This window comes from Salmo salar, chromosome ssa16, assembly GCF_905237065.1.
Source record: "Salmo salar chromosome ssa16, Ssal_v3.1, whole genome shotgun sequence".
In the NCBI taxonomy this organism is placed as follows: domain Eukaryota; kingdom Metazoa; phylum Chordata; class Actinopteri; order Salmoniformes; family Salmonidae; genus Salmo; species Salmo salar.
This window is the reverse complement of record NC_059457.1, coordinates 58,490,070-58,505,644: the sequence shown is the minus strand read 5'-3', so window position 1 is coordinate 58,505,644 and position 15,575 is coordinate 58,490,070. Positions and strand designations below refer to the sequence as shown.

General features: G+C 42.1%; 1 protein-coding gene across 1 annotated transcript in view; it reads left to right on the top strand.

Moving 5' to 3' along the window:
* The window catches only part of atp10a (ATPase phospholipid transporting 10A), a 217,411-nt gene that overhangs the window by 90,004 nt on the left and 111,832 nt on the right, over positions 1-15,575 (top strand). The window contains exons 8-9 of the mRNA XM_045696689.1: positions 9,007-9,230; positions 10,189-10,383. Of these exons, the coding sequence (XP_045552645.1) occupies positions 9,007-9,230; positions 10,189-10,383 (419 nt within the window). The remainder of the gene's footprint in view (positions 1-9,006; positions 9,231-10,188; positions 10,384-15,575) is intronic.

Genomic DNA, 15,575 nt, shown 5'->3' with positions numbered 1-15,575 from the left:
TACTGTAGGGTTACTGTACTGTAGGGTTACTGTAGGGTTACTGTACTGTAGGGTTACTGTAGGGTTACTGTACAGTAGAGTTACTGTACTGTAGGGTTACTGTAGGGTAACTGTACTGTAGGGTTACTGTAGGGTAACTGTACTGTGGGGTTACTGTACTGTGGGGTTACTGTACTGTAGGGTTACTGTACTGTAGGGTTACTGTACTGTAGGGTTACTATACTGTAGGGTGACTGTACTGTAGGGTGACTGTACTGTAGGGTTACTGTACTGTAGGGTTACTGCAGGGTGACTACTGTAGGGTTACTATACTGTAGGGTTACTGTACTGTAGGGTGACTGTACTGTAGGGTTACTGTACTGTAGGGTGACTGTACTGTAGGGTGACTGTACTGTAGGGTGACTGTACTGTAGGGTGACTGTAGGGTAACTGTACTGTAGGGTTACTGTACTGTAGGGTTACTGTACTGTAGGGTTACTGTAGGGTTACTGTACTGTAGGGTTACTGTACTGTAGGGTTACTGTACTGTGGGGTTACTGTACTGTGGGGTGACTGTACTGTGGGGTGACTGTACTGTAGGGTGACTGTACTGTAGGGTGACTGTACTGTAGGGTGACTGCAGGGTTACTGTACTGTAGGGTTACTGTACTGTAGGGTGACTGTACTGTAGGGTGAGTGTACTGTAGGGTTACTGTAGGGTTACTGTAGGGTTACTGTACTGTAGGGTTACTGTACTGTAGGGTTACTGCAGGGTTACTGTACTGTAGGGTGACTGTACTGTAGGGTGACTGTACTGTAGGGTGACTGTACTGTAGGGTTACTGTACTGTGGGGTGACTGTACTGTGGGGTGACTGTACTGTAGGGTGACTGTACTGTAGGGTGACTGTACTGTAGGGTTACTGTAGGGTAACTGTACTGTAGGGTTACTGTACTGTAGGGTTACTGCGGGGTTACTGTACTGCGGGGTTACTGTACTGTGGGGTGACTGTACTGTAGGGTGACTGTACTGTGGGGTTACTGTACTGTGGGGTTACTGTACTGTGGGGTTACTGTAGTGTGGGGTGACGTTACTGTAGGGTTACTATACTGTAGGGTTACTATACTGTAGGGTGACTGTACTGTAGGGTTACTGTAGGGTTACTGTACTGTAGGGTGACTGTACTGTAGGGTGACTGTACTGTAGGGTTACTGTACTTTAGGGTTACTGCAGGGTGACTACTGTAGGGTTACTATACTGTAGGGTGACTGTACTGTAGGGTGACTGTACTGTAGGGTGACTGTAGGGTAACTGTACTGTAGGGTTACTGTACTGTAGGGTTACTGCAGGGTTACTGTACTGTGGGGTTACTGTACTGTGGGGTTACTGTACTGTGGGGTTACTGTACTGTGGGGTGACTGTACTGTGGGGTGACTGTACTGTAGGGTGACATTACTGTACGGTGACTGTACTGTAGGGTGACTGTACTGTAGGGTTACTGTACTGTAGGGTTACTGTACTGTAGGGTGACTGTACTGTAGGGTGACTTACTGTAGGGTAACTGTACTGTAGGGTAACTGTACTGTAGGGTTACTGTACTGTAGGGTTACTGTACTGTAGGGTTACTGTACTGTAGGGTGACTGTACTGTAGGGTTACTGTACTGTAGGGTGACTGTACTGTAGGGTTACTGCAGGGTGACTACTGTAGGGTTACTATACTGTAGGGTTACTGTACTGTAGGGTGACTGTACTGTAGGGTGACTGTACTGTAGGGTGACTGTACTGTGGGGTTACTGTACTGTGGGGTTACTGTACTGTGGGGTTACTGTAGTGTGGGGTGACTGTACTGTAGGGTTACTGTAGGGTTACTATACTGTAGGGTTACTATACTGTAGGGTGACTGTACTGTAGGGTTACTGTAGGGTTACTGTACTGTAGGGTGACTGTACTGTAGGGTTACTGTACTGTAGGGTTACTGCAGGGTGACTACTGTAGGGTTACTATACTGTAGGGTTACTGTACTGTAGGGTGACTGTACTGTAGGGTGACTGTACTGTAGGGTGACTGTAGGGTAACTGTACTGTAGGGTTACTGTACTGTAGGGTTACTGCAGGGTTACTGTACTGTGGGGTTACTGTACTGTGGGGTTACTGTACTGTGGGGTTACTGTACTGTGGGGTGACTGTACTGTGGGGTGACTGTACTGTAGGGTGACATTACTGTACGGTGACTGTACTGTAGGGTGACTGTACTGTAGGGTTACTGTACTGTAGGGTTACTGTACTGTAGGGTGACTGTACTGTAGGGTGACTGTACTGTAGGGTTACTGTAGGGTAACTGTACTGTAGGGTTACTGTACTGTAGGGTTACTGTACTGTAGGGTGACTGTACTGTAGGGTGACTGTACTGTAGGGTGACTGTACTGTAGGGTGACTGTACTGTAGGGTTACTGCAGGGTGACTACTGTAGGGTTACTATACTGTAGGGTTACTGTACTGTAGGGTTACTGTACTGTAGGGTGACTGTACTGTAGGGTGACTGTACTGTAACTGTACTGTAGGGTTACTGTACTGTAGGGTTACTGCAGGGTTACTGTACTGTGGGGTTACTGTACTGTAGGGTTACTGTACTGTGGGGTTACTGTACTGTGGGGTGACTGTACTGTGGGGTGACTGTACTGTAGGGTGACTGTACTGTAGGGTGACTGTACTGTAGGGTGACTGCAGGGTTACTGTACTGTAGGGTTACTGTACTGTAGGGTTACTGTACTGTAGGGTGACTGTACTGTAGGGTGACTGTACTGTAGGGTTACTGTAGGGTAACTGTACTGTAGGGTTACTGTACTGTAGGGTTACTGCAGGGTTACTGTACTGTAGGGTGACTGTACTGTAGGGTGACTGTACTGTAGGGTGACTGTACTGTGGGGTTACTGTACTGTGGGGTTACTGTACTTTAAGGTGACTGTACTGTAGGGTGACTGTACTGTAGGGTTACTGTAGGGTAACTGTACTGTAGGGTTACTGTACTGTAGGGTTACTGCAGGGTTACTGTACTGCGGGGTGACTGTACTGTAGGGTGACTGTACTGTAGGGTGACTGTACTGTAGGGTGACTGTACTGTGGGGTTACTGTACTGTGGGGTTACTGTACTGTGGGGTTACTGTAGTGTAGGGTGACTGTACTGTAGGGTTACTGTAGGGTTACTATACTGTAGGGTTACTATACTGTATGGTGACTGTACTGTAGGGTTACTGTACTGTAGGGTTACTGCAGGGTTACTGTACTGTGGGGTTACTGTACTGTAGGGTTACTGTACTGTGGGGTTACTGTACTGTGGGGTGACTGTACTGTGGGGTGACTGTACTGTAGTGTGACTGTACTGTAGGGTGACTGTACTGTAGGGTGACTGTACTGTAGGGTTACTGTACTGTAGGGTTACTGTACTGTAGGGTGACTGTACTGTAGGGTGACTGTACTGTAGGGTTACTGTAGGGTTACTGTAGGGTAACTGTACTGTAGGGTTACTGTACTGTAGGGTTACTGCAGGGTTACTGTACTGTAGGGTGACTGTACTGTAGGGTGACTGTACTGTAGGGTGACTGTACTGTAGGGTGACTGTACTGTGGGGTTACTGTACTGTGGGGTTACTGTACTGTAGGGTGACTGTACTGTAGGGTGACTGTACTGTAGGGTTACTGTAGGGTAACTGTACTGTAGGGTTACTGTACTGTAGGGTTACTGCAGGGTTACTGTACTGCGGGGTTACTGTACTGCGGGGTGACTGTACTGTAGGGTGACTGTACTGTAGGGTGACTGTACTGTGGGGTTACTGTACTGTGGGGTTACTGTACTGTGGGGTTACTGTAGTGTAGGGTGACTGTACTGTAGGGTTACTGTAGGGTTACTATACTGTAGGGTTACTATACTGTAGGGTGACTGTACTGTAGGGTTACTGTACTGTAGGGTGACTGTACTGTAGGGTTACTGTACTGTAGGGTTACTGTAGGGTTACTGTACTGTAGGGTTACTGTACTGTAGGGTGACTGTACTGTAGGGTGACTGTACTATAGGGTGACTGTACTGTAGGGTTACTGTACTGTAGGGTTACTGTACTGTAGGGTTACTTTACTGTAGGGTTACTATACTGTAGGGTTACTGTACTGTAGGGTTACTATACTGTAGGGCGAATGTACCGTTCGGGTTACTGTAGGGTGACTGTACTGTAGGGTGACTGTACTGTAGGGTGACTGTACTGTAGGGTTACTGTACTGTAGGGTTACTGTAGGGTTACTGTACTGTAGGGTTACTGTACTGTAGGGTTACTATACTGTAGGGTTACTGTACTGTAGGGTTACTGTACTGTAGGGTTACTGTAGTGTTACTATACTGTAGGGTTACTATACTGTAGGGTGATTTTACTGTAGGGTTACTGTACTGTAGGGTTACTGTACTGTAGGGTTACTGTACTGTAGGGTGACTGTACTGCAGGGTGACTGTACTGCAGGGTTGCTATACTGTAGGGTTACTGTACTGTAGGGTTACTGTACTGTAGGGTTACTATACTGTAGGGTTACTGTACTGTAGGGTGACTGTAGGGTTACTATACTGTAGGGTTACTATACTGTAGGGTTACTGTACTGTAGGGTGACTGTAGGGTTACTATACTGTAGGGTTACTGCAGGGTTACTGTACTGTAGGGTGACTGTATTGTAGGGTGACTGTACTGTAGGGTGACTGTACTGTAGGGTGACTGTACTGTAGGGTGACTGTACTGTAGGGTTACTATACTGTAGGGTTACTGTAGGGTTACTGTACTGTAGGGTTACTGTACTGTGGGGTGACTGTACTGTAGGGTGACTGTACTGTAGGGTGACTGTACTGTAGGGTTACTGTACTGTAGGGTTACTGTACTGTAGGGTTACTGTAGGGTTACTGTACTGTAGGGTTACTGTAGGGTTACTGTACAGTAGAGTTACTGTACTGTAGGGTTACTGTAGGGTAACTGTACTGTAGGGTTACTGTAGGGTAACTGTACTGTGGGGTTACTGTACTGTGGGGTTACTGTACTGTAGGGTTACTGTACTGTAGGGTTACTGTACTGTAGGGTTACTGTACTGTAGGGTTACTATACTGTAGGGTGACTGTACTGTAGGGTGACTGTACTGTAGGGTTACTGTACTGTAGGGTTACTGCAGGGTGACTACTGTAGGGTTACTGTACTGTAGGGTGACTGTACTGTAGGGTGACTGTACTGTAGGGTGACTGTACTGTAGGGTGACTGTACTGTAGGGTGACTGTAGGGTAACTGTACTGTAGGGTTACTGTACTGTAGGGTTACTGTACTGTGGGGTTACTGTACTGTGGGGTGACTGTACTGTGGGGTGACTGTACTGTGGGGTGACTGTACTGTAGGGTGACTGTACTGTAGGGTGACTGCAGGGTTACTGTACTGTAGGGTGACTGTACTGTAGGGTGACTGTAGGGTTACTGTAGGGTAACTGTACTGTAGGGTTACTGTACTGTAGGGTTACTGCAGGGTTACTGTACTGTAGGGTGACTGTACTGTAGGGTGACTGTACTGTAGGGTGACTGTACTGTAGGGTGACTGTACTGTAGGGTGACTGCAGGGTGACCACTGTAGGGTTACTGTACTGTAGGGTTACTGTACTGTAGGGTGACTGTACTGTAGGGTGACTGTACTGTAGGGTGACTGTACTGTAACTGTATTGTAGGGTTACTGTACTGTAGGGTTACTGCAGGGTTACTGTACTGTGGGGTTACTGTACTGTAGGGTTACTGTACTGTGGGGTGACTGTACTGTGGGGTGACTGTACTGTGGGGTGACTGTACTGTAGGGTGACTGTACTGTAGGGTGACTGTACTGTAGGGTGACTGCAGGGTTACTGTACTGTAGGGTTACTGTACTGTAGGGTGACTGTACTGTAGGGTGACTGTACTGTAGGGTTACTGTAGGGTTACTGTAGGGTAACTGTACTGTAGGGTTACTGTACTGTAGGGTTACTGCAGGGTTACTGTACTGTAGGGTGACTGTACTGTAGGGTGACTGTACTGTAGGGTGACTGTACTGTAGGGTTACTGTACTGTAGGGTTACTGTACTGTGGGGTGACTGTACTGTGGGGTGACTGTACTGTAGGGTGACTGTACTGTAGGGTGACTGTACTGTAGGGTTACTGTACTGTAGGGTTACTGCAGGGTTACTGTACTGCGGGGTTACTGTACTGCGGGGTTACTGTACTGCGGGGTGACTGTACTGTGGGGTGACTGTACTGTAGGGTGACTGTACTGTAGGGTTACTGTACTGTGGGGTTACTGTACTGTGGGGTTACTGTAGTGTAGGGTGACTGTACTGTAGGGTTACTGTAGGGTTACTATACTGTAGGGTTACTATACTGTAGGGTGACTGTACTGTAGGGTTACTGTAGGGTTACTGTACTGTAGGGTGACTGTACTGTAGGGTTACTGTACTGTAGGGTTACTGCAGGGTGACTACTGTAGGGTTACTATACTGTAGGGTTACTGTACTGTAGGGTTACTGTACTGTAGGGTGACTGTACTGTAGGGTGACTGTAGGGTAACTGTACTGTAGGGTTACTGTACTGTAGGGTTACTGCAGGGTTACTGTACTGTGGGGTTACTGTACTGTAGGGTTACTGTACTGTGGGGTTACTGTACTGTGGGGTGACTGTACTGTAGGGTGACTGTACTGTAGGGTGACTGTACTGTACGGTGACTGTACTGTAGGGTGACTGTACTGTAGGGTGACTGTACTGTAGGGTGACTGTACTGTAGGGTTACTGTACTGTAGGGTGACTGTACTGTAGGGTGACTGTACTGTAGGGTGACTGTACTGTAGGGTGACTGTACTGTAGGGTTACTGTAGGGTTACTGTAGGGTAACTGTACTGTAGGGTTAATGTACTGTAGGGTTACTGTACTGTAGGGTGACTGTACTGTAGGGTGACTGTACTGTAGGGTTACTGTACTGTAGGGTGACTGTACTGTAGGGTTACTGCAGGGTGACTACTGTAGGTTTACTATACTGTAGGGTTACTGTACTGTAGGGTTACTGTACTGTAGGGTGACTGTACTGTAGGGTGACTGTACTGTAACTGTACTGTAGGGTTACTGTACTGTAGGGTTACTGCAGGGTTACTGTACTGTGGGGTTACTTTACTGTAGGGTTACTGTACTGTGGGGTTACTGTACTGTGGGGTGACTGTACTGTAGGGTGACTGTACTGTAGGGTGACTGTACTGTAGGGTGACTGTACTGTAGGGTGACTGCAGGGTTACTGTACTGTAGGGTTACTGTACTGTAGGGTGACTGTACTGTAGGGTGACTGTACTGTAGGGTGACTGTACTGTAGGGTTACTGTAGGGTTACTGTAGGGTAACTGTACTGTAGGGTTACTGTACTGTAGGGTGACTGTACTGTAGGGTGACTGTACTGTAGGGTGACTGTACTGTGGGGTTACTGTACTGTGGGGTTACTGTACTGTAGGGTGACTGTACTGTAGGGTGACTGTACTGTAGGGTTACTGTAGGGTAACTGTACTGTAGGGTTACTGTACTGTAGGGTTACTGCAGGGTTACTGTACTGCGGGGTTACTGTACTGCGGGGTTACTGTACTGCGGGGTTACTGTACTGCGGGGTGACTGTACTGTAGGGTGACTGTACTGTAGGGTGACTGTACTGTGGGGTTACTGTACTGTGGGGTGACTGTAGTGTAGGGTGACTGTACTGTAGGGTTACTATACTGTAGGGTTACTATACTGTAGGGTGACTGTACTGTAGGGTTACTGTAGGGTTACTGTACTGTAGGGTGACTGTACTGTAGGGTTACTGTACTGTAGGGTTACTGTAGGGTTACTGTAGGGTTACTGTACTGTAGGGTTACTGTACTGTAGGGTGACTGTACTGTAGGGTTACTGTACTGTAGGGTTACTATACTGTAGGGTTACTATACTGTAGGGTTACTATACTGTAGGGCGAATGTACTGTAGGGTTACTGTAGGGTGACTGTACTGTAGGGTGACTGTACTGTAGGGTGACTGTACTGTAGGGTGACTGTACTGTAGGGTTACTGTACTGTAGGGTTACTGTACTGTAGGGTTACTGTAGGGTTACTGTACTGTAGGGTTACTGTAGGGTTACTGTACTGTAGGGTTACTGTACTGTAGGGTTACTATACTGTAGGGTTACTGTACTGTAGGGTTACTGTACTGTAGGGTTACTGTAGTGTTACTATACTGTAGGGTTACTATACTGTAGGGTTACTATACTGTAGGGTGACTGTACTGTAGGGTGACTGTACTGTAGGGTTACTGTACTGTAGGGTTACTGTACTGTAGGGTGACTGTACTGCAGGGTGACTGTACTGCAGGGTTGCTATACTGCAGGGTTACTGTACTGTAGGGTTACTGTACTGTAGGGTTACTATACTGTAGGGTTACTGTACTGTAGGGTGACTGTAGGGTTACTATACTGTAGGGTTACTATACTGTAGGGTTACTGTACTGTAGGGTGACTGTAGGGTTACTATACTGTAGGGTTACTGCAGGGTTACTGTACTGTAGGGTGACTGTATTGTAGGGTGACTGTACTGTAGGGTGACTGTACTGTAGGGTGACTGTACTGTAGGGTTACTGTACTGTAGGGTTACTATACTGTAGGGTTACTGTAGGGTTACTGTACTGTAGGGTTACTGTACTGTAGGGTGACTGTACTGTAGGGTGACTGTACTGTAGGGTTAGGAGATGGTTCTCCCACGACGTGAACAGTGCTGGAGGCCTGGGGTGTATTCATTAGACACCAAACAGAAGGCAACAGGGTGGCACTATCTGCAACAAAACAAAGTTAACGTGTTACGTTGTCTTTCCTAATGAACATTACCCATCTCACACTGCAGTCTGCTAGATCACACCGTTGTTGTTTATCTAGGAATGAGGAAGTCTGGACTCTAGTAGCAGTTTTGTTTTATAACATTCTGTGTTTCTGTCCTCCCCAGCGAGACGTCTGGCCATGTACCAGGACCTGGTGGACTCAGAGGAGGAGGACTGTACTTCCCACAGCGGCACCTTGCCCAGACGGGACAGCGTCGCCAGCAACCAGAGCGCTGCCAAGGTGGTTCTGCGCTCCCAGAGCACCAAGTCCCACCGCAGGACTGGCAGTCGGGCCGAAGCCAAGAGGGCCAGCATCCTGTCCAAACACACTGCATTCAGCAGCCCCATGGTACTTATCTCGCGGTTACTTCTCAACACACTGCTCAGAGCTGTGTCCACTGGCTACAGCAGGGGTATTCCAATCTTACTCTACGAGGTTCAGAGTACTGCTGTTTTTTTTGTTTTGTTCTACCTGATCATTTATTGCACTCACCTGGTGTCCCAGGTCTAAATCAGTCCCTGATTAGAGGGGAAGAATGGGGGTGGGGACTGGCTTGGAGGTCCAGAGTTGAGTTTGAGGGATCTACAGTATGAACTTAAGGCAGCAGGTAGCCAAGAGGTTGGAGAGGGCAGCATGTTGGAGAGGGCAGCATGTTGGAGAGGGCAGCATGTTGGAGAGGGCAGCAGGTTGGAGAGGGCAGCAGGTTGGAGAGGGCAGCAGGTTGGAGAGGGCAGCAGGTTGGAGAGGGCAGCAGGTTGGAGAGGGCAGCAGGTTGGACAGGGGGCAGCAGGTTGGACAGGGGGCAGCAGGTTGGACAGGGGGCAGCAGGTTGGACAGGGGGCAGCAGGTTGGACAGGGGGCAGCAGGTTGGACAGGGGGCAGCAGGTTGGAGAGGGGGCAGCAGGTTGGAGAGGGGGCAGCAGGTTGGAGAGGGGGCAGCAGGTTGGAGAGGGCAGCATGCAATCAGAGGGTCGTTGGTTACAAGTCAGATGAGTTAAATCTGGTGGGATTCTAAGTATCCTAGATGCCTTTTCCTGCTGTTGTTCCCTTGAAGAAGTCATAGCTGATCCTGGGGGTATGTTTCTGTGTGTAGGTTTCTCGTGGTGAGTTAAAAGGCAAAAAAAATAATACACATTTCCATGACCTGAAAATGACAAAAAACATTATTCTGAACCTTCTCTCTCTCTCTCTCTCTCTCTCTCTCTCTCTCTCTCTCTCTCTCTCTCTCTCTCTCTCTCTTTCTTTCTTTCTTTCTTTCTTTCTTTCTTTCTTTCTTTCTTTCTTTCTTTCTTTCTTTCCTCCACAGGAGAAGGAGGTCACCCCTGACCCCCAGCTCCTGGACAAGGTCAACCACTGCAGTAGCCAGATGACCTTCAAGAGGTTCCACAGCCAGTCCCTGTCTCAGCTACCCTCTGACCTCACTGACGTCATCGATTTCTTCATCGCCCTCACCATCTGTAACACGGTGGTGGTGTCGTCGCCCAATCAGCCACGGCAGAAGGTAGGCACTGAGTGGACAAAACATTAGGGACACCTTCCTAATATTGAGTTGTACCATCCCTTTTTGCCCTCAGAACAGCCTCAATTCGTCAGGGGGCATAGACTCTACAAGGTGTTGAAAGCGTTCCACAGGGATTGGTTAAGGGCATATAATGAACACCCGCGCCACCCGCGGGTAGATTTAGATATTGGCGGGTAAGAATGTCTTTCGCCGGCCACGTTAGCGTGGAGTCACCGCAGGGCTCTACGTTACATTTGCATTAGTGAATAAAAGGAGTCAAAATTCAAGTATGAGCATACGTGTGAGTTTTATGACTTGTATTTCTGTTATTTTGTTTCATAGCTGCTAATCGCACAAAGAAATACCCAGCAACAGCTTTGCGCTGATAGATACGTTTTTGGAGGCGCTGGCAACGGGCATGAAACTTGGTCTAATTTACTCAAGTCAACAAAGTGAGACTTTGTCCTCCTGTTTCATAGCTGTTTACATGATGAAATACAGCAGTATACCACATTACTACTTAATAATACATGTTGAAATACAGCAGTATACCACATTACTACTTACTAATACATGATGAAATACAGCAGTATACCACATTACTACTTAATAATACATGATGAAATACAGCAGTATACCACATTACTACTTAATAATACATGATGAAATACAGCAGTATACCACATTACTACTTATACATACATGTTGAAATACAGCAGTATACCACATTACTACTTAATAATACATGATGAAATACAGCAGTATACCACATTACTACTTATAAATACATGTTGAAATACAGCAGTATACCACATTACTACTTAATAATACATGATGAAATACAGCAGTATACCACATTACTACTTAATAATACATGATGAAATACAGCAGTATACCACATTACTACTTAATAATACATTATGAAATACAGCAGTATACCACATTACTACTTAATAATACATGATGAAATACAGCAGTATACCACATTACTACTTACTAATACATGTTGAAATACAGCAGTATAGCACATTACTACTTACTAATACATGTTGAAATACAGCAGTATACCACATTACTACTTACTAATACATGATGAAATACAGTGGTATACCACATTACTACTTACTAATACATGTTGAAATACAGCAGTATACCACATTACTACTTAATAATACATGATGAAATACAGCGGTATACCACATTACTACTTAATAATACATGATGAAATACAGCAGTATACCACATTACTACTTAATAATACATGATGAAATACAGCGGTATACCACATTACTACTTAATAATACATGATGAAATACAGCAGTATACCACATTACTACTTAATAATACATGATGAAATACAGCAGTACACCATATTACTACTTAATAATACATGATGAAATACAGCAGTATACCACATTACTACTTACTAATACATGATGAAATACAGCAGTATACCACATTACTACTTAATAATACATGATGAAATACAGCAGTATACCACATTACTTCTTAATAATACATGATGAAATACAGCAGTATACCACATTACTACTTAATAATACATGATGAAATACAGCAGTATACCACATTACTTAATAATACATGATGAGATTGAGCAGTATACCACATTACTACTTAATAATACATGATGAAATACAGCAGTATACCACATTACTACTTAATAATACATGATGAAATACAGCACTATACCACATTACTACTTAATAATACATGATGAAATACAGCATTATACCACATTACTACTTAATAATACATGATGAAATACAGCGGTATACCACATTACTATTTAATAATACATGTTGAAATACAGCAGTATACCACATTACTACTTACTAATACATGTTGAAATACAGCAGTACACCACATTACTTCTTACTAATAGATTATGAAATACAGCAGTATACCACATTACTTAATAATACATGATGAAATACAGCAGTATACCACATTACTTCTTACTAATACATTTTGAAATACAACAGTATACCACATTACTACTTAATAATACATGATGAAATACAGCAGTATACCACATTACTACTTACTAATACATGTTGAAATACAGCAGTATACCACATTACTACTTACTAATACATGTTGAAATACAGCAGTATACCACATTACTACTTAATAATACATGATGAAATACAGCGGTATACCACATTACTACTTAATAATACATGATGAAATACAGCGGTATACCACATTACTACTTAATAATACATGATGAAATACAGCAGTATACCACATTACTACTTAATAATATATGATGAAATACAGCAGTACACCATATTACTACTTAATAATACATGATGAAATACAGCAGTATACCACATTACTACTTACTAATACATGATGAAATACAGCAGTATACCACATTACTACTTAATAATACATGATGAAATACAGCAGTATACCACATTACTTCTTAATAATACATGATGAAATACAGCAGTATACCACATTACTACTTAATAATACATGATAAAATACAGCAGTATACCACATTACTTAATAATACATGATGAGATTGAGCAGTATACCACATTACTACTTAATAATACATGATGAGATTGAGCAGTATACCACATTACTACTTACTAATACATGATGAAATACAGCAGTATACCACATTACTACTTAATAATACATGATGAAATACAGCACTATACCACATTACTACTTAATAATACATGATGAAATACAGCATTATACCACATTACTACTTAATAATACATGATGAAATACAGCGGTATACCACATTACTACTTAATAATACATGTTGAAATACAGCGGTATACCACATTACTACTTACTAATACATGTTGAAATACAGCAGTACACCACATTACTTCTTACTAATAGATTATGAAATACAGCAGTATACCACAATACATGATGAAATACAGCAGTATACCACATTACTTCTTACTAATACATTTTGAAATACAACAGTATACCACATTACTACTTAATAATACATGATGAAATACAGCAGTATACCACATTACTACTTACTAATACATGTTGAAATACAGCAGTATACCACATTACTACTTACTAATACATGTTGAAATACAGCAGTATACCACATTACTACTTATTAATACATGATGAAATACAGCGGTATACCACATTACTACTTAATAATACATGATGAAATACAGCACTATACCACATTACTACTTAATAATACATGATGAAATACAGCGGTATACCACATTACTACTTAATAATACATGATGAAATACAGCAGTATACCACATTACTACTTAATAATACATGATGAAATACAGCAGTACACCATATTACTACTTAATAATACATGATGAAATACAGCAGTATACCACATTACTACTTACTAATACATGATGAAATACAGCAGTATACCACATTACTACTTACTAATACATGATGAAATACAGCAGTATACCACATTACTACTTAATAATACATGATGAAATACAGCAGTATACCACATTGCTTCTTAATAATACATGATGAAATACAGCAGTATACCACATTACTACTTAATAATACATGATGAAATACAGCAGTATACCACATTACTTAATAATACATGATGAGATTGAGCAGTATACCACATTACTACTTAATAATACATGATGAGATTGAGCAGTATACCACATTACTACTTACTAATACATGATGAAATACAGCAGTATACCACATTACTATTTAATAATACATGATGAAATACAGCACTATACCACATTACTACTTAATAATACATGATGAAATACAGCATTATACCACATTACTACTTAATAATACATGATGAAATACAGCGGTATACCACATTACTACTTAATAATACATGTTGAAATACAGCAGTATACCACATTACTACTTACTAATACATGTTGAAATACAGCAGTACACCACATTACTTCTTACTAATAGATTATGAAATACAGCAGTATACCACATTACTTAATAATACATGATGAAATACAGCAGTATACCACATTACTTCTTACTAATACATTTTGAAATACAACAGTATACCACATTACTACTTAATAATACATGATGAAATACAGCAGTATACCACATTACTACTTACTAATACATGTTGAAATACAGCAGTATACCACATTACTACTTACTAATACATGTTGAAATACAGCAGTATACCACATTACTACTTAATAATACATGATGAAATACAGCGGTATACCACATTACTACTTAATAATACATGATGAAATACAGCAGTATACCACATTACTACTTAATAATACATGATGAAATACAGCAGTACACCATATTACTACTTAATAATACATGATGAAATACAGCAGTATACCACATTACTACTTACTAATACATGATGAAATACAGCAGTATACCACATTACTACTTAATAATACATGATGAAATACAGCAGTATACCACATTACTTCTTAATAATACATGATGAAATACAGCAGTATACCACATTACTACTTAATAATACATGATGAAATACAGCAGTATACCACATTACTTAATAATACATGATGAGATTGAGCAGTATACCACATTACTTCTTAATAATACATGATGAGATTGAGCAGTATACCACATTACTACTTAATAATACATGATGAAATACAGCAGTATACCACATTACTACTTAATAATACATGATGAAATACAGCAGTATACCACATTACTACTTAATAATACATGATGAAATACAGCAGTACACCATATTACTACTTAATAATACATGATGAAATACAGCAGTATACCACATTACTACTTACTAATACATGATGAAATACAGCAGTATACCACATTACTACTTAATAATACATGATGAAATACAGCAGTATACCACATTACTTCTTAATAATACATGATGAAATACAGCAGTATACCACATTACTACTTAATAATACATGATGAAATACAGCAGTATACCACATTACTTAATAATACATGATGAGATTGAGCAGTATACCACATTACTACTTAATAATACATGATGAGATTGAGCAGTATACCACATTACTACTTACTAATACATGATGAAATACAGCAGTATACCACATTACTACTTAATAATACATGATGAAATACAGCAGTATACCACATTACTACTTAATAATACATGATGAAATACAGCATTATACCACATTACTACTTAATAATACATGATGAAA